The 26,743-nt window shown below is 29.6% G+C and overlaps 1 protein-coding gene and 1 long non-coding RNA gene across 3 annotated transcripts in view; one reads left to right on the top strand and one right to left on the bottom strand.

The window, feature by feature from the left end:
* Positions 1-4,453, bottom strand: part of LOC107454068 (sodium/glucose cotransporter 4) — a 33,674-nt gene extending 29,221 nt beyond the window's left edge. Inside the window, exon 1 of the mRNA XM_043053681.2 lies at positions 4,131-4,453. Within this exon, the coding sequence (XP_042909615.1) occupies positions 4,131-4,220 (90 nt within the window). The 5' untranslated portion in view covers positions 4,221-4,453. The remainder of the gene's footprint in view (positions 1-4,130) is intronic.
* Positions 1-26,743, top strand: part of LOC139425029 (uncharacterized) — a 187,641-nt gene that overhangs the window by 31,884 nt on the left and 129,014 nt on the right. The gene's annotated exons all lie outside the window — the stretch shown is intronic.

The raw sequence follows: 26,743 nt of genomic DNA, 5'->3' as shown, positions 1-26,743 counted from the left end.
CACACACACACACACAGTAAATATATATATATATATATGAAATATTCTTCCCACTTATATCATTCATTTTCAAACGTTAATTTTTTTTAATTTTCATATAACATTAAAAAATACAGAAGGAAAAAATGAAGGGTTTTGTTTACATACATGTGGGTAACAGTAAAGGTCCTCGTGGGATCAAGAAAAGTGGCCAACACTGGGAATTTTTTTCCTCCTTTCTGTGTTATGCGTTCGTTTATTTGAACATTTCTCAACTAGTTTATTTATAGTTATTAACAGTGAATTTATAAAACCCGTTGTGTATAAGCACAGAAGTTCAAGTTTACGGTCAATTTTGTACAGTAGGTAAAATTTTGAAAATACCACACATCTTTACACCAAAAAATTAGTCTAAGGAACTATATTTATCTTAGATAATAAGCTAAATGAATTTCTCTTTATAAATCTTTCTCAATCCCAAATATATTTTAACATTGCATTAATAGAAAAAAAATGACGTTATATCTGGTTAAAAAGAAATATAATAAGTTAAGCATGCTAAGAATCTTTAATATTTCCTTCAACATTATTCACTAATAAAATGGAATGAAGAGTAGTTTGAAAATTCCAATGTTGCAAAACCGCTGTTCATACACTTATTTCCTAGAAATAGTCACGTGATCATAGTGCTATTGTATTGTCTTTAACGCTCATCAAATAATGTTATTTTGCGTGTTAGAATGCCTATTTCCATAGCAAAAGTCATGATTTGTTTAAGTTTGCGATTTCTGAAATTACATTTTTGTATGATTACGTAATTTGTCGAGTAATTTAAAATTCTACATCCTACACAAGGTTTTTGAAAAAAACTAATTTTAAATCTATTTTCCCTAAAGGAATTAGCTTTATTTGTAATCCTAAGATGACAATAGAAAGTTACACAATACGTTTTCTTGATCGTTTAGTAATAATAAAATATTATTTCTGCGAATATCTTATACTTTACTTCGAATCTTTCAGGTATCTAGTCTCTAGGTATTATTTTTATTTTTTCATATTCGTGTAAAACAAATTTGTCCTTATTTTACTGACTTTTAAATTAATTAAAACGATTTTCCCTGCCGTTAAAATACGAAAAGAGCGTGATGCTGCATTAATAAAGAATGATTTTGGATAATCGTCCTTAAAAAAACTGTAAAATTATATTCAACTATATGCAGGGCCTGATTTGGAAATGGGGGGCCCTAGACTCAATACTGTCAGGAGCGCCCTAGTCGTTACTTTAAACCAAATTTACACTTTGCTTAGGTATAAAGTGTTTTTAAATTATTTATAACATAAATAAATTACGATATATTAGTAAATTTCTGCTTATATTTCAATTTTCGTTTATTCATAATTCGATTAGACAATTCTTAAGGGAAAAAAAATATTTGTAACATTAAAGAAGCCCCAAAAATGTGGGGCCCATACCCACACTTGTGACCTATGACGTCAGTTAATCTCTGACGTCAGTTAATCAGTCTGATCTTTATCAGCAAAATGGAGTATTAAAGTTTAGCTAACTTTCTCTACTTAAATTAGAATGTTAATTAACGATAAGTTAATTAAATACAGAGCATAAGTTAATTAAATCAGTCTGATCTTTATCATCAAAATGGCGTATTAAAGTTTAGTTAAGTTTCTCTACATAAATTAGAATGTTAATTAACGATAAGGTAATTAAATACAGAGCATAAGTTAATTAAATCAGTCTGATCTTTATCAGCAAAATGGTGTATTAAAGTTTAGTTAAGTTTCTCTACATAAATTAGAATGTTAATTAACGATAAGTTAATTAAATACAGAGTATAAGTTAATTAAATCAGTCCAGGGCCGGATTAACCTATAGGCACACTAGGCACGTGCCTAGGGCCTACGAAATTCAGNATTTGCTAAAAGTTGTTTTCTTGCATGGAATCATCTTTGGATAAACAAATTTTATAATTGTGAGCAAAATTTTCAATTGGATTAAAAAATTCACGAGATATGGTGAAATACACAAAAAGTAAAACCAGCATTAAAGGGTTCGGACTTTGAATCGCTCTCCTGACCAAACTATTGGGACCATATTTCCCAGATTGCGGCTAACCTTTATATTTTGGGACTCAGAAATCCGTAGCCGTCGAAAAAAAAAAGATTTTTTTATTTAGAGAAAGCGAGTGTTTGTGTCTAATTTCGTAATTAAAATATTATCTGCACTTATAAATTACCATATTTGAAATTAACCCCTTAAACCATCTAAACTTGATTAGATAAAAAATTATACAAGGAGGTTCGCTTTTTTTTTGCGCGCTGTATATTTATTCAATAGTAAAAACTAATTTCCTTTTTTCTTTTTTAATACAACATTTTAATTTTATAGGCGATCTTTATTCTCTTAAGGATTCTAACGTCCATACTCGTCCCTATTTTAAAATCCTACTGTTCTTCATGGAACAAACATTTGTTTAAAAATTTTATTATGCAATAAAATAACAGCAATGTGTTTAATATTTTTAATATCCGTACTAAGTCATTGGATGCCACCTTTGTCTAGATGCTCAGGGCTGTTACCGCTATTGCTCCCTCTCTCTATTTGGAGAAGGGTGAACTCTTTCATTTCTTATAAATGTAGCTTCATCCCATTGTAACGCCTGATCATAACTATAACAAGTCGAAAATATTACCTGTTCTTTTCAAATAAAGTACCTTCATAAACTCGGCAGCGGTCAGCAAGCGGGTGGGTGACCACGTTGATCCGCCTGCGTAGGGACTGAGGGTGCGCTGTATATGTCCCCGCTAAACTGTTCTCCCGTAAAGTGCTCGATTTCACCGCAGGTCGTCAGGTTACCAAATCAGGGGAGCCATCCCCTCTGCAGAGAATCAAAATTGCGATGGCATATCTCCGGGTTATCCTTAGGAACACTAAAACAAGAACAGTTAACAAATGCTACGTTTCAACGGCCCATCAGGATGGAGACACCCACACTACGTCACTTGCAGGTATCAATTTAACAAAATTTTAATCTATTGAATTGCAAAATATTTGTTATCTAATTAATTTGATTTCAGTGTTCCTTTCAATATAACTTTGAGTATAGAAATCTACTTATTTTATATCGCGAAAGAAATCTTAATGAATCTGATTTAAACGGATACTTCTGGGTTATATATGGGATCACCTATATGTCTTACCTAGACGAAGTTCCAAATTTTGCTAGACAAAATTCCCCAGATATCTCATGGCTTTTATCTGCTCAACCATATAGTTTGTAAATTTTTTATGACTAAAAATAATAGCATCAAAACACGTTGTCGGTTGTTCATATGTTTATTTCTTTAAAAACTACTCATAGTTCTTTCTTATTTTTAATTTCTTATAATTATAGTATGTTTTAAAAAATATATAATTAATAGCAAAAGTATATAGATAACAAGATTTAAATAAATTTTTAGATTTATTAATCAATATTGCTCTTTTAATAATTAATTATTATGCTACTCTTCATTTACAAACTTAGTGACTTAATCAGAAAATTGTGACAGACAAATTTGGCAATGAGGGCAGCTTTACACAATTTTTGTTAACTAATACAATAGTGAAACAACTACAAATACATTAATGACAGCAAACTAAATACTGAATAATTTTTCAACTATTTGAAAATTTGTTTAATTAATATCTGCAAATTTGGAAATTAAATGGACTGCAAATTAAAAGTAATTGTCAACAAATTAAAAAACAAAAACGAACAACTATTTTCATAACTACACTAACTAACATATTTTTCTTAAAAATTTCTTTAAAAAAATATTAAATCTTTTGAATAATAAAAAGTAATAATGTTTTTAAATTGGTGAAAAACTGTTGGAATGCAGCAGCAACTAAAAAAGCATAATCAATATATTGTTTTAAAATTAATTAAATCAAAGCTACTTGTTTTGCTGAAATAATTAAGAAAAATAAAATTTAAAAATTTATTATAAGTAATAATATCTGATTGAATGAAAATATATGTACTTTCAATGATTTAAAAATTAAGATTAGTAGTCGTTCATTAAAAATATCAATTGTCTTTAAATAATTAGGAATATGGCATTTAAAAATAAAAATAAATAAAAATTCTCACCCATGCTCCTACTGCTAAAATCATAACAAAATAAAATGCTATGACCACAGCATCTTCCCAAAACAATTCTGTATTTCCCAATTTATCCATAACTTTAAACACATTAACTACCGATACCAATCTAACTGTAATAGCATATTAATGAATACAAACTACCAAAAGAGAACACACAGAACTTGACTGGAAACCACTTTGGCGTTCTTATTTTAAGTTGGCACCAAAAACTTCTTTAATCTTAAAATTCATGTCGTCACTGTAACAATCAACCTATGGAAATACCGCTCGCTTTTTCGCCTTTTCCGCTTTCCTACTTTTCTACACTACAGGTGAGGATTTCGCTTATCGCATGCAACAAGTTTTTCTCTCTCAAAGGCTTTGAAAAGAAAAAAAAAGTATTTCGTGAACTTGGAAATTGCACTTTCGTTTCCGAAGATTTACGTATCGCAGGCATGAAAAAGGAAATTAAACGTCAATTGGCGGGACTAAACGGATTGGGAAGTTCCTAATTTCGTCGTTAGAATTATTGCTTTATTCGATTATATCATGATTAACTAAGCGTCGATTATATCATGAATAACTTTAATGGTTTTAAAAAGTTTTGCTATCATCTTTCCTCAAGTTGCTCACAAGAAATTCCACGTTTACTGTCAATCAATGCAACAAGTTTTTTTTTAAACGTTTTGTTTTATTGGTTTTAAGAGCCCTGATATATATCTTAATTTTTTTCTTAATTTTTCCTGAATTTTTAGTTAGTTAATATTTTTTTTATAGAGAATTCGTTTTTATTTCTAATCGCATAAAACAAGAGTTTTATATTTTTGGTTTTAAAAATTTTTAACAGGTAAACAGACCCAAATTCATTAAATTTCATTTATTGAACAATTTTGATATTCTAAAAATTTTTTTCGCATATTTTTGGTTCAATTTCTTTTTTTTTTAATTTTAAAGTTTTTTAGAAATTTAAAAAACTTAAAAACTTAAGTTAGGCTGTTGTAGTTCATTTACGTCGCACTAGAGCTGCACAATGGGCTATTGGCGACGGGCTGGAAAACATCCCTGAGGATGATCCGAAGAAATGCTATCACAATTTTGATCCTCTGCAGAGGGGATGGCACTTCGGTAGCCCAACGACCTGCACGCAAAGTCCAGCACTTTACGGTAGAACAGTTCAACTAGGATCAATACCGCATACCCTAGGTCCCTACGCAGACTAATCCAAGTGGTCACCCACCCGTACACTGACCGAAGCCAGTGAGGCTTGACTTCGGTGATTTGCTGGGAACCGTGTCTTTATGATCAGTCCACAGCGAGACCTTAAGTTAGGTGTCATCACAATTTTGTTTTCATTTTTCTCATGATTTTCTAGTTCATTTTATTTATTTGCTTTTGTACTTTTTTATCAAAGGAAATCGTCACAATGATTCTTGATACAGCGAGAGAATAAAGGGGAAAAAAAGGAGAGAGAAAAAAAGGGAAGGGAGTCAGTAAATCGGTTATTTTTTAATTGATATTTCGGAAAATAAGAGAATTGGCATATAAGTAAGATGACGCGAAAGGGGTAATTGAAGACTCCCCGTGTAGTAAATTGTGACTGGTGCACGATAGATCTGTCGGAACACAAAGTTCTCCATGGGTCACAAATTATACTTCTGGGGGTACTGGATTGGAGCTTGATCACTTTCTGGTTAAAATTACGAGCGAGCTGAGGATGAATGAATGAGTCCACCCTGTAAACAGGTGTGATAGAAATCAAATTCTTAGCCATAAATGGCGCCACTGGAAGACAAGAACAATCGCACCCCAGTACATTAATGGCCTATGACGACAACAATAGGAATTACTCTGAATCAGTTCCGGAAATTAAAAGCTAAAAAATTCTTCAAGTGGTGTCAAAATTTATGATTTAATATTTGATTCTTATTTTGAAAAATAAAAATCGATTCAAAATAATTTTGGTCACCATGATTTAATAATAATTGAAACATATCCTGAATACTTGGTTTCGAGTGTTTTCAAAATTTTAAAAATATTCTGTTCACTTACGTGCGTCGTTCCATCATAACTTCGAAGCATTAGGAAAGCTGAGAATGTAACAAGGTGCCTTACAAAATAGTTATAGGTTATTTTGAAATTTAAAATGGATAAATAAGTATAAATGAATGTCACAAAAAACGAAATTTTTATTTATGAAAAATATATCAAAAACTTTTTTGCGTTAAGTGTATTTAATCTATAACTGCCTTCTAAGTAAAGCGACCATTTAAAGACGAGGCAGGGTAAATTTAAATTTTTATTTTGGCTGTGAATGCCGTTAAATGAAAACGCTATACATGAGAAATTTTTTGTTAATTTATGTACTTAATTGTTTACTTTTGCTAAGATTTTATTGACTCGCTTTCATATTTGTAAAAGCGAACTCGTTGCAATTCAAATTTCAACCAATGTCCGAATAACTAGAGCACTAAAATTTCTGCTGGAGCTTCGTGTCTATTGTTTTTTCCTGGCCACTACAAAGAGAATTGGATCTCGTAGAATTTATTGCCTGTAGGGCTGGAGCAAGGAGTGAAGCGGTCTGGGGCATGTGCATAACTTAGAGCATTATACATTACATTAAAAATTTGATTATATGTATATTTCAAAATCATGTAAATTTTTAAATTTTTTAATTTCATTCAAATATGATACATACAGAAGTGTTAAAAAGAACCGCTCTTTGAAATGTTTCAATTTTAGTAAACATTAATTTTTGTTTCTATAAATAAATGTGACTAATTTTTAGTTCAATAGAATTAAGTTTTTAATCAAAGCGATAAAAAAAATCCTGCAACAAATTACAAATATAAATATTTTTCATCAGTAAAATTCTTTTTTTCAGTTTATGCTTACAATTATTTTAAATATCTAAAGCACACAGAAAAACATATTAAATTTATGTTTTTTCAATAGTTAACATTTTGAAAGAAAACAAAACTGGAAATAAAATACATGGGATTAGTTAAGAGAAACAGACTAAACAAAAGAAGATAAAATTAGTTATTAGTTATTTATCATATGAAATAAGAGTTATTTGAAAAATATATAATTAGAAAAAGATTAAGTTGAGTTTCAACATTGATTAATTTATCGATGGCAATATATTTTACATATTTTGAAAAGGAAATTTTTATTTGCCTAACTTGTTATATTCGGGCAATCTCATAAACCCTCAAAACTTTTTAATTATTTCATAATGATCCCTGGTGGCTCAGGAAATAGAGCGTTTGCCTTCTAATGAGGTGTTCCAAAATACGAATTCCGCATCGGACTGGCACCAACCACAGTATGACGTAAAATTTTCTCAGTTGTAGACGGATCATGGGTAAGAGTCCCCTTGCCGTCAGACTAACCATGGGAAGTTTTCGTGGTTTTTCTTTCCATGTAGCGCAAATGCGGATTAGTTCCATCAAAAAGTTCTCCACTATAGCGGATTTCTCGTAATACTTGATCTAGGAGTTCCCTTGTCTTCTGGATTGGGTACAAATTTACAAGGCTACGGGTTTGAATATTGGTAGTCGAAAACCAAAAATTGGGTGGACTGTTCAAGTATTATCAAGGATTTTAGCAAAAAATTTAACAACTAATGGTGTCTAATTCATAATTTTGAAACTACAGCTTCTTGAAAGACATTGTTTCTGGGATGTGGATTTTCTCCTTTTTCTTTTATTAAAAAAAAGATAATTTAATTTTAGATATTTACATGAAGTACACCCTGGCAGAAGGATAAACTTTTTATGAGTTTTCATAAAGCAATAAAAGACAACCTTATTTTTGTAATATTATAAGTAGAGTTTTCAAAATTTTACAATAATAATAATAAAAATAGAGAGGAAACAATAACACCTGAAATTACACTCAAAATATAAAAACAGGGGCTGCAATATAACTCTAGGGGGCTTGGGGGTGCAGCTTCAAACCTCCCGCCCTCTCCCTAAATCATGATCGTATATAAAAATTCCTACCACTTTTCGACAAATTCTGAGATTTCGACAAATTCTGTGACCACAAATTTGTTTTTATTATATGACAATAATAGAACGTGCCTAAGGACAATCAAAGTTTCTATAGTTCCTTGAGCACTACAACCAAAATTTAACGCCATTTTATCATCGACATAAACAGGCTAACAGACACTAAAAGTTTTAAAAAAAATAGTAGTAACAAAATGTAATAAAAAAAATAATAACTAAGTTTTCTAAGTAGACAGCAGAAAAGAAAAAAAACTTAATTTTTTTCTGACATTAAACAAAAAAACGTAAAGGGGTATTAATTAAATCAATTTCTATCACTATTAAAAAACCCCTCCCCTTTTTAAGAAAGTGATGAGCCCTTGTGTCGTTTTAGATTTGACAATAAGACGAAAAATATCAATCAACTTTCTACATACAAGAACGGATTACAATTTTTATTTAATTTCATTAATATCTTCTAATCTAGTGTTTTGATTATTTGTATAAATATTTAGTAAAAATTGTATGATTTATTTTGTGTTTACGAATCGCCAGCAAACTACATCTTCAACGATTGTTTTGCTGCTTTCATATATTCAAACAATAGTAAGGAAACTAACTATTTACCTAAACTATCTTTCACCTTGAACAATGAATACATTTTGTCTACTTTTCCGACAACTAGTTTATCTAGTTTTTTTATTTTCCTTTATTTGCCGGTATTCGTCACATTTCTGATTAACAGCATGCATCCGTTTCTCTTTACAAGAATTAATTTTAACGCCAGTAACTTTTTTCAAAAGCACGTATTTGACGCAGGTGTGTTAATCTGTCATAACTAGAGTCAGGAAGTTCACGTAAAATGACAGGAATACCTATTTTAAACAAAATACATCATTCCTTGCTTCAAAAGGAATGTATTAACGTAAACTTTCGTTACACGAGCATTTGTAATATTTTTGCGAAATTTGAGTGTGTAGTAACTGAGGGCAATACAGAAATAATACGAAAGATCAGCTCTATGAAGAGAATGAAATAAAAAGCTCTATATTACCCATATTAAACATACCATTAATTTTTGTCGCAAACACTATATTTGTAAAATATCAGTCGTATAAAGGAATTGATCTAAAAACCAAAAATTATCCAGATTATAAATTAATACTTTATATAATCAATGTATTATTTTTTTATCAGTGTATTATCTATAAAAAATTGAGAAATCGTAAAANAATGTGCAAGAAAACTATTGTTACCGATTCCATCTTCATATTTAGCTGAATGTGGATTTAGTGCTGTAAATGATTTTATTGGTAAAAAAAATCGTCTAGATAAAACACAATGGGGAGACTTAAGACTGAGGCTAACCAAATTGGAACCTAAGATAAAATCTACGAGCAGCAAGCATCAAGGGCAAGAATCTCACTTAATTAAAATATTAAATTATTATAGAAAAATATTTATTAAAATTATTTCGAATTTGAATTTTAGTTGTTCATTATATGTTCTGAAAATTTACTTACTTTGTTTCGCTAACAATTTCCTAAGTTTCTTAAGTGAACAATTCGATTTTTTAAATATTAAAAATTATGTATATGTTACATAGGGGCATAAGAATTTTAGAAAGGCTTAGGTGGGGCATGGTACAAAAAAGGTTGGGAAACACTGGTCTAGAATCTAGATATTGTAGATCCTTATCCTCCATGGGCCCTTTTGTCGATAGCAGAGAGTTGCGAGGGCAGTACTTTATATTTTACTATAAAAATTAATAATCACAAATATGATTTATAGAGCTTTACTTGCTTATATGTTAATAAAGCCCTAAGCTGTTACTGGGATGAAACATTTTCTTTAATTTACGATGGCTGTTTGAAGTTAATAATAGAAGAAGTTAATTGGCATCAAAATTAAAAAGCGGAAATGCTTCGAGCACTCAAAACGAAAGCGCCCATTATCAAGACTCACAAGACATTAATTCTTTTGACACTCGAAGCATGTCACATTTTTTCCACTTTAATTTCTGTCTCCGAAAAATTTTTTCCATTAGAAAGAAACAATAACTCATGTCTTCACCCCTTTTTCGTTAAATTGTCTGTAACCCTCTAGTTTTTCCGAATACCTTTATAAACTTTTTTAATTAGTGTTTAAAACGATCAAAATAAATTTTAAATTATCTGTGTTCTTATGATAAATAGAGTCATTATGAATTAACTTAATATTTTATTTTATAACTAGGGTGACGCTGCACAACCAACCCCATTTTTAGGTTTGCGCCTATCAATTTTCAACTCCGCAAACTTATTTTTTTAAACTGGTCTAGACGGATAATGGGTTAGAGTGCCCTTGCAGTCAGGCTAACCGTGGGAGGTTTTCGTGGTTTTCCTCTCCGTGTAACGCAAAAGCGGGTTGGTTTTATCAAAAATATCCTCCACGAGAGCAAATTTATCCCAATACTTGATCCCAGAGTTTACGTGTCTTCTGGATTTGGTTAAAAATTATGAGGTTAAAGAGTTGATAGGCGCAGAACTAAAAATATGTTTAGTTGTGCATCGCCATCCGGTTATACAATAAAATAATGAGTAATTTATAATGATCCTATTTTTAGAACTCGCTTAGCAGAATTAAGAAAACCTTCAGAAAACAAGTGAACTCAAGGATCAAGTTTGGGACAAACTAATCTTCCTTTAGGATTTAAAATGAAACATTTCCGCGTTTGCATTGCGGCATTTTACCTTAAAAATTTGAAAAATAATTAAGGTTTAAAAACTGTTAAGACTTGAAATAAAAGCTAAATTAAAATGAACTGTTTTTTTTTGGATCGATTTTTGTGTCGCAATATATATATAATTTATTTATATCTTAATTTCTGAATGCTTATGGTGTTTAGTAATCACAGTCGCTTAACACTTAAAATATGAAGTCCAAAAAGTGATCAGTTTTATCTAATCTTGCGTTCTGCTTCAATGACTTATCCGATTGCATAGCAATATTTTAGACATAAATAATGCTTTGAAAAAATTGGGTATATTTTATTTTATTTTCAATATGAATTTTAAGGACTTATAACAGGCAGTGATTAAGATCATCATGTAAGTCACACATTTAAGCCTAAAGACTTTTATATGTTGCATATTTTAGCCGAAATAGAGAAAAAATAAATTAGGATGATAAAAAATAACTTGGATACATGCAATACAAAATTTCAAAGCTCATTAAAATATTACTATCTTTCAAATAATTTTCAAATAAACTTGAAAACACCTCTATATGTATTGCGTTTTAAAATTCCAAAGTTCTAATGAACTTAAGCTTAAAACTTTGTTTTTAAGATGGATTAACGGATATTGGATTTAGAAATGGGGATAAAAAATGCGACAACTCTTGCTCAAACGCGGAATTTAGAAAACATTTTCTCTCACTAAGATTTTCTCACACTAGGACTTTAACTGTGCGTCTCGTAGCACAATCCTGTTGGAAGATCTATTTTTCGTTTCCTAGAAAACTAAAAATATCATTTATTGAAAAGGCTAATTAACTACGCAAACCTTAAAATGATTTTTAACACTGAATAAAGGAAAACGTTTCCTTCGACGCCTCATAGAAATATCCATTAAAAGTGACTCTTTATTCATATATAACTCTTTAAAGTTTTATTACACTATAGAATATGAAAATTAGTACTTTTTTATTTTAATTTGAAGCTAAAAATTGAGAAGGAAAAAAAAACTTTTATGTTTTTTTAGCAACTAACCATACACTGAAATAAGTGCTGGCTTTTAGTTATAGGGTCTAACAAAGAAATTTGAGAGCAACTAAAGTTTTCTTTGTTATTCTACACATTTTGAACCTGAAAGTTTAGATAAATTATAAATTAGTATAGCTATACAAGCGTTAAACCCTGAAGTAGTTATAAAAAAATAAATATTAATGTACATTATTTTTAAATTTTGTTTATGATATGTAAATTCAATGCATGTTTACTTATTAAATATTTAAATAAAAAGACACTTATTATTTTTTTTTTATTTCTTTTTTTATTTTCTGTGATATTCAATTTACATATTTTTAAATATTGTATCATGACAATGTACGAAATTGAATTGCACTTTTCGAAAAATTTTAGGACCTTCACAGCAATTGCATCTTTTATGACGTCAAATTAAATTGCAAACGTCAAATTAATTGCATCTTTTATGACGTCAAATTCTGCAATGTCCAAATTACTGTTCTTAAAGTTCCACAAGAATATACTAAATTAAATAACAAATTTTGGCAGATATAACTCTTTTACAATGATATTATGTAGTTTGACGTCCGATTACGTTTCTCTGGTGTCCAAATTACAGTACTTCCACAAGTTTCACAAGAGTATATTAAATTACAAATTTTGGCAGATATAAGTCTTTCACAATGATGTTATCTTCTATAGTGNTTGAACAACCTGTTAAACACTCTTGACAGGAAAGCGAAACAGCCCTTTTTTATTGTGTTTCCATCTTTTTCATCGCTTTCGCTGTCTTCTATGTCCATGTAATCCTGTTCATTACTTCCAGCTCTTAAGCAAGACTCACAAGAGTCATATTTCCAATATCTAAAATTTAAAAAGAATATTCTCGCATTACTATGAAGCTCAAGACTGTATTTCATGTTAAGTAAAATTATTGTCTAAGCTCACAGGTATTCTAACAAGACAGTTTATTTTATTCGTCTGTTTGCTATTGGAATACTATTTTTTATAGAAAGTAAGTTTTATAGAAAGCTATAGTTAAGTGCTTGTTGTAAAAATACAAAAACTTGTAGAAAGTAAACTGTGTTAAATTTCAGATAAAATTTTTTAAAAATAAAACAGTGTTTTTGCTGCGCAATTTTGTTTTAAAAATACTAATTTTTGTAGTTACTAATTTGAGTTTAATTTCAGTTTAATTTTATAACGCACTAGTTTTACATCATGTTTTTTAAAGTCAGATAAAAAAAGTTTGAGTATTAGAAATGATATGTATTAAAAATTTTAATACCATAAATAATTTCTTTTAATATTTGATTAAGAGTCGATATCTTGTTCCTTATAAAAATCATATGGTCCCCCAGAATTGGAATTTTTTACAACTTAGAGTCAGTGTTATAAAACAAATCTTTAAACTTTTACAATATTTTTGAATTCGAAAGTCTTGTTTCTTAAAATTTTTACGAAGCACGATTAATTCCTGGTTTTAAGGATGCATACGATTGTTCTTATAATTAGAGATTAAAACAAAATATATACGATTTTTTTTTTTTAATAAAATATCAATGCTGCACGGATCAGATCAATTTTTATATATCATTGTTGTTTTTAAGGATGCGTTTGATTGCAAATGTATTTCTTTAGTTTGAGGGTGCGAAAATTAACGATGCTATCAAGAAATAAATATTACGAAGAAAAATACAACGTCTCCGCCTTTTCAGAAAAAATGAATTTTTTTTCTTCGCTGCAAACTTTTTTTGTAATAACAAATACAACGTACAAACTTTTATGTTTTGTATTTTTTACTTATCTCGACAAATTAATAAAATTATCTTAATTATCAAGATTGTTGCCCATGCATAAGACAAATTAGTGTATCAAGAGCACAGACTGTTTCGGGTCATTTATAGACATTAAAATTTTAAGTTATATCAAGATATGAAAAAATATATTATGCGAATATAAAGTATTACTACGTATAAAAGGAAGTTGAAATTTTACATAAAAAAAATTTGAAGCAATACATATGTCTTATGGCTGAGTCCCTAACTGAAAAAAAAAATCTTGGAACAGTTTAAATACCTTTTATCCGGAATTCCATACTCGATAGAATCCTTGTCATGAACTTTATCCATGCTGTACAGTTTTGCAATCATTTCCTCAGTAAAATAACTGGAATACACCTTTTCATCACTATCACTAAAAAGAAAATAAATTATGAAATTTAACATAGTGTTTTTGCGAAGCATTTTTAAGATAGCATTTCTGCTACCTGAATTTATTATTGAAAATGATGTGTTGTGTAATTTTTCTTAGTTTTTGAAACACACATTTTATACCGATTGTTTCATAACTTCATTCATTCTTAGTGGCAAATTAGATCTTTTCGAATTTAATATCCCATATTAGAACCCATCCCATATTAGGTTTTATCCCATATTAGAACATAAGTTCCTAAGTTTTGTAGATTTGTTATTATTTTTATTTTTTGAGATTACACAGAGTTCTTCAAAAATTCAGAATGATTTACACCAGACACTTGCATGTATTAAAATCATGAGCATCGGATAATCATTATGCGTCATTTTAGGTAAATTTATCATAAATTTTTCTCTACGTTGAATCATTTATATTAATAAAATTTATACAACCTAAAAATATAAAGGAAAAGTAAATTTCTACCAGTTTTAATCTTTAAATTTTTTTCGAGTAATAAGAATAATTTTCAAGGTATATAAAAATTAAGTTTGCGATGCTAATAATGGTGCCAAAAAATTACCCCCTAATTAAAGAATATATAAATCAATATACTTTTTCATTTCATCCACCTCTTCCTCGTCATTCATATTATTTTCTCCATCAAATTTATAATCCATATCATTCTTAAACTCCAAAATCATTCTCTCTCTAAAAATAAAAAAATTCTTATAGAATTTTTTAAGCACAAGCTATAAATTAAGTTATGGAATCTGACGCAAAAACGTGGTTTCTCTTAATAAATAAACATTCGTTTCATTCACCGCATTTGGATTTTTGCTTTCAAGAAAGTAAGAACAAGAAACTGAAAATAAGGTTCGTATAGTTTAGTCAGGGGGTTACCGGCTTGTGTAGCGGGCGGGAAACTGTCCTTGCGTCAGCGAGGTTCTGGGTTTGAAGCCCGGGCAAGGCATGGATGTTCTTTTCTTCTCTGTACTATCTGTCCTCACTGTGGGAGCGACGTTGGCCCACCTAATATGGTGCCTCTGAAAGAGAGGCTAACAAAATCGCCTTGCATATGCCTGAATTGACGGATGTTAACACAGGCGGGCATTGGAAAAAAAATAGTTTAGTCAGGAGAGCTGTCTGAAATATCGACACTTTTGATGAGGTTTTAGTAATTTCACTTTTTAAAATAATTTGGGAAACATTATGAAAAATAATAACTTTTTAATATACCTTTCATCAAACTCATCTTCGTCTTCCTCAGACATAACCTCTGCCTCTATCTCAATCATATCCTCATCACTTTCGATGCTGAAAATATTAAAGAAAAAATCTTTTAATCCAAAAGTCAAAAATAGCTTTCTTTTGAGAATTTTTTTTAAATCTAATATGTATATTATATGAATGTTTAGCTCAAAATTTTCAAACATGGACTTCATAATCACAATTTATGACTTTATTTAAGCAACAAGAAATTTGCTTGCTAAGAATTATGATGCTTTCAAATTATGTAGCTTTAAAATAGCTGTTTTGAAATATCTGCCAAAACATCATTTCCTTCATTTATTGTTTTGTTTCATAAAGTTAAAATTTTTCCGTTATTTGTGAAAATGGACAAAAATTTTATCTGGATCTATTAAAAGGACGCGTTACATTTTGATATTTTTAACTCAAAATTTTAAGCAGACATGCTGCTAAAATAAAAACAAGGTTTTTTGTGACACATGGACCGAAATAAATTAATGAGGCAACATATTTCATTGAATTACAATTCCAACTTTAAGCTCGTTGCTGGATCACGTGATATCGCAAAATTCTTCCCTACAGTTTGCGTCAATAAAACAGGTAACAAGATGCATATTATCATACATTTACTTTCATAGAAAATTAGCTGTTTTCTCATGATAACGACACATTGTTGATTAACATGAGCTAAGTGTAAACATTTAGAACTATAGTGGTTGCCAAAATTAGTTAATTAAAATTTTATTTTATCTTTATAAGTTATCCCCCTTCAATTTCAAACTACTACAACCTCCACTCGGCTGGAAGGAACGTAATAAAATGAAAAATGCTTAATTTTTTTTTCAAATGGCTGAGAGGCCCATCTCCAGTTCGCTTTGGTCTTTAGCCTCAAATTCTTGCTGTGCAATAATTTTAGTTTCTCGTTCTGTGAATTTTCAGTAAAATGATAAGAAAATAAACGAGATTTATTTTAATTGCAACTATTTTTTAAAAATATTTTTTTAAACAAGCTCATTTAATTTCTTTTGCATATTTCCTTCAGAATAAGGTTTCTCAATTGAATTAAGTTTACCATGAGCTCTGAACTTGAAGCTCAAAATTGTTTTTTTAAAGAGTTTTTCCATTAAGTCTTCATTTGGACATTTTCCATTTTAGTTTCGTTACGAATGCTCCCTTTTCTAAAATAACAAAACGAAAACTATAATAAAAGTTGAAATGTGATATTTCAGAGAATCACTACTTACTCATCATCGACATCAATCTCATCCACTTCACTTTCCTCATCAAAAGCTAAAATATTAGTTGAAATGAAAATTGAATGAATCTTATTTAAAAATAAATTAAATTTACTTATTTAAAGACACATATTTTTCAAAATTTTAAACATCTATCAATTTTATTGTAAAATAAAGTTTTGATGTATTGCTACACTAAATTTCGTTTTTGGCTATTTATATTGAAACTCGTTTAAGAAAATGCGGAATTTAAAGAAATATAATGCAGCCCTGTCACCAACAAGCGAAATAGTTTAGCCCTCATTGTATAAAATTCAGTTGACATCATTATGGATTGCGACTAATAGATCTTATGAATTTTGCAGAAGTTTGTAAAGATGGTTTCATTACTATATTACCATTATTATTCTTTTTTTTTTCAATTTCTCCTTAAGTCGTAAAATTCCTCTGTTAAAAATGTTCCGAAGTGCCAGTTTTTAACACGGCTGGCGCTGTTTGACTATCACATAGTAGACAATGAAAGAGTTTCTGTCTGTTTGGCCTGATTAGTTTCATTTGCTTACGAATGAAATTTATTTCAAACCTTGTTTGAACTAATTGCGAAATAATTAGCATAGAAATCTTGTTCTGTTGTACAAATATTAAAAACAGCTTTGCGTATCTCAGCTAAAGTAGTGGTTATCCCAACTGTGTCAGTTCTCAAAGACTAGTTATTTTAACAAAAGGGTAACATGATACTGAAGAAAATAATATCTTAGATTTAAATACAAAATTATATTACGTTAGCACTAATTGTAAAAAAGACAAAATTTTTCTAAAGAATAAAATGTTCCGTATATTTTTAGTAAATGTTGTCATAATAAACCAAAGGTTTAGCGAATTCAATTTATCTTTCATACTACTGCAAGATTTTAAGTTTCGAGTTTAAACTTGATTTTAATATGTCTTGTTTTATCTTATAGTTTCCTTCGGTGGGATTTTCCATTCCTTTCCTGTTTATAAATTGACTAACACTACCTATTTGGCAAAGGTGTACTATAGCAGTAGTGTCAATAAACTTACCAAAATAATACCTGCCAATAAATTGTCAAAATTTTATCATCATTTATATGGTTCTTTGCAGACATTTTTATTTATTTATAAGACTTTTTAATCATTTAAATAAAATGAAAAATGTAGTATGATATAAAATATTATTTTAAATTACCGACCAACTTAAAAGTAAAAAAGTGTAAACTTTTTTGAAAGTTTGAGATTCCGTTTTATGAAAATACAAAATCTATATTTTGTTTATGTTTCTACATGTCTCCAAAAACATTTTATTAATTGATTGAATACTGTAGTGGACCAGAGAATTTTTATTTAACTATCCTTTAAGTTCAAAGCTGTATCAAGATGAATAATGAAGTGTCTTTTAAAATCTGAATGAAAATTATAATTTACAAAATCAAAACTTTTTTCTTATATTTTTTTTAAATATTTCGGAGAAACATTTATTCTGTACACAGGCTTAAGATGGTCCTTAACTGTTCTAGTCAGGTATCCAGATATATTTAAAGTTACAAAAATATGAAGAATATGATTTTTATACATACGATTAGGTCTGGGATATTTCTCCCGTTCCTTCTCCCAATTATTCAAGAGAGCAAATATGTAATATTCACTCATAATTTCAATAAGCACCTTTTTGATTTTTTACACAAAAAGTTGGTAGTTCACTTGAGAAATCTCAAATAAGAATGAGAAATGAATTCTTTTTTTATACCTTTGTTGACGGATTTGAAATATTTTTTGTCAACAATGTTTTAAAAGCATACTCATTGTTGAAACAATGGCATAAATTTAGTTTTTTCATGTATTGTTGTAACAGTTTAAATTTTAAGTATTGTTGTAAATATTTTTAGATTATTTAAAATTGTATGGTACAAAAAGCAATGGTTGAAACATTTCAAAATATAATGAAATCANTTTGATACATACGATTAGGTCTGGGATATTTCTCCCGTTCCTTCTCCCAATTATTCAAGAGAGCAAATATGTAATATTCACTCATAATTTCAATAAGCGCCTTTTTGAATTTTTACTCAAAAAGTAAGTAGTTCACTTGAGAAATCTCAAATAAGAATGAGAAATGAATCCTTTTTTTATACCTTTGTTGTCGGATTTTAAAGATTTTTTGTCAACAATGTTTTAAAAGCATACTCATTGTTCAAACAATGGCAGAAATATAGTTTTTTCATGTATTGCTGTAACAGTTTAAACTTTGAGTATTGTTGTAAATATTTTTAGATTATTTAAAATTTTATGGTATAAAAAGCAATGGTTGAAACATTTCAAAATATAATGAAATCATTTTATCTTTTACAGATTTAAAAAAAAAATTTTTTTAATGCGACAGTGGTGTCATTGAAAGCAAATACCACAAAATATATCATGGTAACACGAAATGAGATTTCAAAAAAAAAAAAAAACTGAATGTAAATTATAACCAGTCCCAGGGACCCCCTCATACTGCACCACTATAGTCGATAATAATAATCTTCTTATGATTAAGGGCATAATTCTTGTAATTTAGCTCATAATAAACGTCGGGGGTCATATTAAGGGAAAGGTGGATCTCCTAACGTCTTGGTCTCAAATTATTTTATTCCAAAAAAAAGCACTAAATATTTTATTTTTAAAAATAGACTATTCAAGTCCTATTGAAGTACATTTTAAAACTTGTTAATTGTGCATTTTAACATTTTTTTTTCTTTTGCATTTATGTTATTGTACATTTTAACACTTGTAATAAGCTACTTAATCTTTTTCGTCTTTTCCGTCTTACAGAAGTAAAGAATTTAAGAAATAAATTATTTAACTAGGCTGCTGAAGCGAGGGTGCCACCCCCTCTGTAGAGGATCAAAATTGTAATTTCAGGTCTTCGGATCATCCTTAGGGATGTTTCCCAAACCATTGCCAATAGCCCATAGTGCAACTCTAGTGCGACGTAAATGAATTACAACAGCTTTTCAGAGCCATGTATAAAGGCTTTCGGAAATATTTAAAATGGTCACACTTTTGAATGACATCATTGTGACCATTTGCGACTCTATCGGGAGTCACACATTTAATCGTAGGAGATTAGTCGCAAAAACGTGCTTACAAGACTTGTAAATGTGGTGAAGTATTGTTCCGTATAAAGTGGAATCATAACTATAATGATAAAAGTAGCATAAATGTATACACGATACTTCAATGAAACAAATTCGACAAAAAGTAAATATGAGAACAAAATGAGATAAGACGCAAAAAATACTTCTGAAACTTCAGTAAGACAAGTCATGATATAGTTTCCATGTGATTTTCAAGTGATCAAAGTAACAACAAAATTTCCATGTGACTTTAGTTTAAATAAAGTATATTTGTGACTACCAAGTGGCGAAAGTCACAATAAATAGTCATGGAGACTCTTATGTGATATCACAAGACAGTTTAGCATCAAAGTCACATTGTGACCTCCTTGAGACAATTCAAAACGGTCACACCTGGGACTGCTGTAACCGTTTTTTACTTTATTATGATGTCACTGTAACAATCAGTGCTATCAGGGTTATATCTTTTCTTAATATAACCTGTTTATTTTGAAACTTTGTCAGATATATTAGTGTGACAGACTAAACTACGTCTGAAGAATTATAGACAAATTGAAGACAGCACAATAGGATATATTTGAGTCCCCATTGTAATAAGAGCGTCGAAGCTTATAAGAAAATGGTTCATTTTCAAAAATTAAATAATATTCCATCTACAGTCCAGTCTATCAGCCAAATGTTCTCGGGTCCATGATATGGTATGAAGCTGGAAACTGCTAATACCGTGGGTGCGAGTAAAAATCCTAGGGAGTTGCTGTCGTAACATATGTGAATTACAGTGCTTGATATTTGGAAATTAATTTTTCTTTTTATTACAGAATTATTCTATTTTATTGAAAACTTTGCATGAAAATTTTCCTTTTTTTAGCATGAAAATTTAAATAAGATATATTAAATTATCGTTCTATATAAAACTCAGTGGCGCGACAGCCCACAGAAAGCCAAGGCCTACTGAGCCCATCTCAGTTTTCTTGATCTTGGGCTCTGGGGTGCAGGAGCAGATGTTCCGGTCAGATGGTCAGCTGAACCACCAGTATTTAGCTCCCAAGCATGCTTGTTACTCATTTATCGACCAACTGTGGGGATGAAAGGCTGAGTCAACCTTGACCGACCGGAGGATCGAACCCAGGACCTGTGGCACGGGAGAGCGAAGAGCTATCACTCAGCTACCGGGCTTCATCGTTCTATATACTCAACTTTAAACAGAAAGCGTCGTTGCACTCGGAACAATTTCTGAAGATTTCTTGTGTTCTCTGCATTTACATTAAGGCCTATATTTTGCCCTTAAATTTATCTATTGTTTTTAATTTTGGTCACCCCACTTTTTATTATATACGTAAACACGGGAACAAGTCGTAAAATTACGGACGAATTAACTGGGGTACTGGGTGAATTAATAATTATGCGTTTTTTAAACTCATTTGGGCGCATGCATGAATATCGACAGATTAAATAGAAAAAATGATGGCGAATCGGAAAAATGTTTAAAGATCTAAAATGTGTATATTTAAATGAAGTATTGTTTAAATATATATATATTTAAATAAATATATTTAAATACATATATTTAAACAAATATTTTTAAATAAATATATTTAAATAAATATATTTAAATAAATATATTAAAACAAATATATTTAAATAAATGTATTTAAATAAATAAAAAAATTTTTTTTATATATACTTAATAAAATTTTTAATACATTTCTTTGAAGTAAATCGAGCTCCTTAATATTTCCATAATAGTTACATCCCCAAATCATCAGATCATAATTTATTTGCGAATGAATTACGTGTAATAAAGAACGATTAAATTTTTTTTGCTATCTTTATATTTTAAATGATAAAAATTGCAAATTTAAAGATGAACTTTTTTGATATATGATTAACGTTTTTTCGTATATGTTGAGATTTAAAATTCAATCACCGTTTATAGACCATTAAGCAGCTCTAGTGCGACGTAAATAAAAGTTACAAGTATCAAAATTCAATATCAGATTATGATTTACCGGATCAGGACGGAATTTACCGGTGTCAGGTGGGATACAATAATTAGCAAACGTTTCGAACATATTCCAAGTGACTATGTGAGTGATGCCATTTATCAGATTTGAATTCTGCACCCGGCTCACACCTACCACAAAGCTGACATAAACTATCCCCAGTAGTAGACGGATCATGTGTTAGAGTACCCTTGCAGTCTGGCTAACCGTGGAAGGTTTCCGTGGTTTCAGCAACACATGTTTCTCAATTTAGAATATTAGTGTAAGATAAAGAGTTGTGTTACGTACAAGGAAACATTTGTAGTGCAAATAAAAATAAATAATAGAAGCGAAATTGCTTATTTTTAAATTTTTATTTATTGATTGTGACAATAATTTACAGAATGAGAAAAAAGTCATAAGAAAATGCATTTCAGATCCAGCTGAAATTAATGCTGCAGATGGTTATCTCCACCAGCCCCCTCCACCGCCTCCTCCACTCGGCACTCTGAAATAAAATTTATATAAATGGATAAATAAATTGGATACTTTAGCTGCTATCTTCTATTGTATTTGTTGAAAAGTATTTTACAAAATGGTCAAATACTAATAAAGCTAGGAACAAATTTTTTTTCTTTGTTTTCTGCTGCATGGGATTTTTTTAACCGTTCTTAGATCAGTAAATTCTAATCTGCAATCGCTTTCTATTTAAAAGCTACAGTTTGGCCTTGCATTGACAATTTTATCTATTTTTTGTAGAAATGTATAAGTTGAAAAAACGTTATATATACATCGGGGGGGGGGGGAGCTAGGGTCACATAAATGCAGTTAGGAAATTCTAGGGAAGATAATAAGGCACATCATTAGGATTAAAATTGCATACCCCATGGCTGGAAATGTCGACCGGTCACAGGCTTTTCAAATTGCCCCAATGAAATTATAATATGACTTTGATGTTATTGTTCTCGTGAGATCACATAAAACTTTCACTGAAAATTTATTGTGACTTTTGTGTGTTGGTAGTCACACCTATACTTTCCTGGGACTAAAGTCACTGAGAATCTTTGTTGCCTCTTAGTTGCCACTTAGATCCCTTCAAAGTGGCAGGAAGAAAATTTCACCACCTTTCCAAAGATATAGAGGCATTTTTTGCGACTTATCTCTGTAAGATTAGACCAGTCACTTTTATGTTTTGGTAGCAGTTTTTTTGCAATCTCTTAAAATTAGATATGTAAATCACAATAGTCACGAATGGTCACAACAATTACATTCACGTCAGAATTACGTTCTTTTTTAAATGATTTTGGTAAAAAAGATAAAATCTCATTATTTTGAAAAAAAATTCTTTCCGTAAAATATTGCTCCATACTCTAAGGCTCAGAGTGTCAGAAAAAAGACTTTGTGTGTAAATATACCCCTTGTCCGAATTACCGAACAATATTTAAATAAATCTATTTTAATATCATCTTTTTAAAGAAAGATAATATTAAAAAGATCATCTCTTTTCTCTCTGATTTTAAAAGAGAGGTATGCGCTTATATTTCTAAGAGGATTCATGTTATAATTTCCAAATTTTATACAACTGTTTATAACAGACAAATCGTCTTGATAAGATTTATTTTATTAAAAAACATTATTGCATAGGGATAAAATAAAGTTTTTGGATCAACAATCCCATAAACTAAGCATTTTTGTAATCATTTAATGTGAATAAAATGCTTCATTTATTTAGCAAAAAGCAAACGATTTTAAATCAAACGCGAACTACAGCTGCCGCCATTTTTTAATCGTCAGCACATTTTTTCCTCCTCAAGGAGTGGTTCAAATTTACAAAGCCAATACTTTGTTGCACTTAAAATTCAACTTGTTGTCGATCGTAAAAGATATTTCACAACGTTAAAATTCATCGATTTGTGTTGAATCAGTTGAAAACGATTATATATGTTTAGCTATACAAAAGCTTCGTTAAAATTTCATTAAATGTTATTTGATACATGTTGATTTTTGACAATATTTAGTTACTTAGTTGTAATGCATTATTTCGTTAAAAAGGACAAACAACTGGATACTCTATACCACATCTTTAAAGTTAGTAGCCTCTTTTGACATTGTTCTATTGAATATATAAACGATGAACTCATATGATAATGGTTGCAACGATGATTTCACCAAAAAAGAATATTTCAAAACGGTGATGACTTTTAATGAAAATCTACCATACGAAAGGTGTGAGTGTAACTTAATTTGTTTTCTTGTCTACTTATTTTGTTTTCTTATCTTAGAGATAAATTAGTATTTGTGATTTAAGGTTAATTAGAATAAGTTAGTATTTTAAGATAGATGATTTTAAAAAAATTATATGTTTAGAGCTCATTTTTGTTGTTCACTTTCGTTTGTTTTAACTCTATTTAATTTCTTCGTTCAAATGTTCTTTCGTTTTATAATACTTGTTGGGAGTTCGTTTTCGATTGCTAAGTCAATCTTATTTCATTTTGATCCCTTTTTATTTTAGTTTTTTCTTCATTTGTATAATAATGCTCTCCAATCAACAATATTTTTTATGGTTTTAATTTTCTAATTTAGATTGCTTGATTTTGTAAAGTAATTTATTTGTTTGCATATTATTTTAACATTTATTTTAGGGTTTTTTCCCACTAAACGCATATAATTTTGAATAATTAAGACATTAGGTTATTTTAAATTTTACTTTAACTCAAAATTTTGATTTTTTTTTTTTCATTAGCAAATGTATACTGAATTCTTTTAAAATTATTTTTATCGTTCCATTTACAATTCTCCCTGCACAGAACTATTTATTTAAAATGATTATAAATAAATAAATTTTTAGCATTATCATTACTCGTATTTCAAAATTAACTATTCTCATTAGCATGTAGTAATTAAAAATCCATACATTAATGTACATAATTTTTAAATATCGTAATCCTATCTGTCTGTAAACACAAATAATTGTTTGAAATTAACATCTTTTTTACAAGTGGTTTTCAGAGAGTAAAATATGGTAGCGTTTTACAAACACTAATTTTTTATTAAAATTTATTAGTATTTTTTTTTATTTCTTATTTTTTTCTGAATCATAATGTTTATTGATGTTCTAGTAAGCTACGTAGTATATTTTAGCAATTAATATGTGTTGCAACAATTAAAATAATCGAAAAAAAAATTCTAGAGTTTAAACTCGGGGAGATTTCCGTATCGTGATCTGTGGCAGAAAAATCGTCAAATCTTGGCAACTTCTGGCAGCGGCCTCAGAGAAACTAAAAAAAATATCACACAAAGGGACCAACTCGAAAAGTATAACTCTTAGTCACCTCCGGGCAAAACCCCATCTTAATATTTTTTTTTTTTTTTTCTATTGCCAAGGTGCCATATAGCTTAAAGTCACCTTGGCAATTGTAGTTGGCGCGACAGATCATGATACGGAAATATCCCTTTAAACTCTATAGATTAATTTTTAAAATACGTTCAAGTGTGTAGAATTCAGTATTCGGCTCAAATGCCAAATAGTTCAGCCGAAGATTACAAATATTACTAACATTTACAATAATTTCAATCGATATATTTTAAAATACAGAGCTATTAAATTATTTGTGAGTTAACACAATAAGAAAATTTAAATAATTTTTAAATTTAAAATGAAATTTTATTTTAATTATTAAATACAGCTTTATTTTTGATTTAATTAAATTATAATAATTTTTTAAATTAATATAAATTAAATAAGCTTTTAATTTACTTGAAAAACGTAATAAATAATGCTACTTAAAATTTGAAAAAAATGTAAAGCAAAATGTGACGTATAAGAAAGGATAAGTTTTTAAGATAACTATTTGCTCTGATTCAAATAAAAATGAAACCCTGTATCACTATAAAAAATGGGAAAATATTTTTCAGGATATGTATTTGTTTTTTGATACAGTTTAAAAATGGCTAAATAAGCATTAATTGGCCAAAGACAATTTAACATATAATACTGTATATATACTTTGATTTTGATATTAAATTTAAAATAGTAATTTTACGCTTTATTTCATCGATTACCTGACTGGGGTAGTGATATCGTGAATAAAAGAAAATTTCCCAAATTTCCTTTAACAATTCCTATCTAGCAAATCAAAGAAATTTATAACAAGATGTTCAAACTAACTGGGTAAAAAAAGAACCCATGAAATTTCTGAAAGCCTCATTAAACACTGGTCATCACTTTATCAAACTTTTATTGTGATATTAGCCATCCTGTTAAAGTTAACGAGATGCCTCATATACAATATTCAAATCATCTGATATCTCAATATTCAAAATTAAAATCCCTATATATATGTTTTGTATACAAAGTATACTTACGGTACTGGAATATACTTGACTTTTCCTCCTCCTTTGCCGCCTCCACCTCCTCCTTTGGAGAACAATGGTATTGGTATTGGCACAGGAATTACAGCCGTCATTCCTTTCGATCTAAGGCCAAACGTAATTCCTTTACTTTCATAGCCACCTCCTTCTGCTAAATGATGCATCATGGCCTTGAGCATCATCTTGTGAAGTCCACTTTCGACATAGCCTGGTAGAATCACAAGGAACAGGCACGTGGCTAAAAGTTTTAAAATCATCCATTTTTTTGAGTGACCAAATAACATGGAAGTCTCTTCCTTCTTTGTTTCAGCTTTGTATCTAAAACAGTTTCTGTCAACTGTAAAAAAAAATTTGTAATTATTCATTAAAGGAAAAATTTTAATAGATAATTTGAATTAATCTATACCCTGCTGGCGTAGCATAAACGCAACACTATGTTGTGATTTAAAATGTACTTTATGAATTTTATTGAATTTGTTGGAAAATTTGTTTTTCGACGATTAGTGTATAGTGAATCGCGATGGATCGGGGGATAGAGCGTTCGCTTTCCAATGAAGCGAACCGGGTTCGAATCCCAGTCGATACGAATTCCGCATCCGGCTCGCACCAACCACAGTGCTGACGTGAAATATCCTCAGTGTTAGACGGATCATGGGTTAGAGTCCCCTTGCCGTCTGGCTAACCGTGGGAGGTTCTCGTGGTCTTCCTCTCCATGTAACGCAAATGCCGGTTAG

The sequence above is a fragment of the Parasteatoda tepidariorum genome, chromosome 2 (genome assembly GCF_043381705.1).
Source record: "Parasteatoda tepidariorum isolate YZ-2023 chromosome 2, CAS_Ptep_4.0, whole genome shotgun sequence".
In the NCBI taxonomy this organism is placed as follows: domain Eukaryota; kingdom Metazoa; phylum Arthropoda; class Arachnida; order Araneae; family Theridiidae; genus Parasteatoda; species Parasteatoda tepidariorum.
This window is presented reverse-complemented; position numbering and strand designations above follow the sequence as displayed.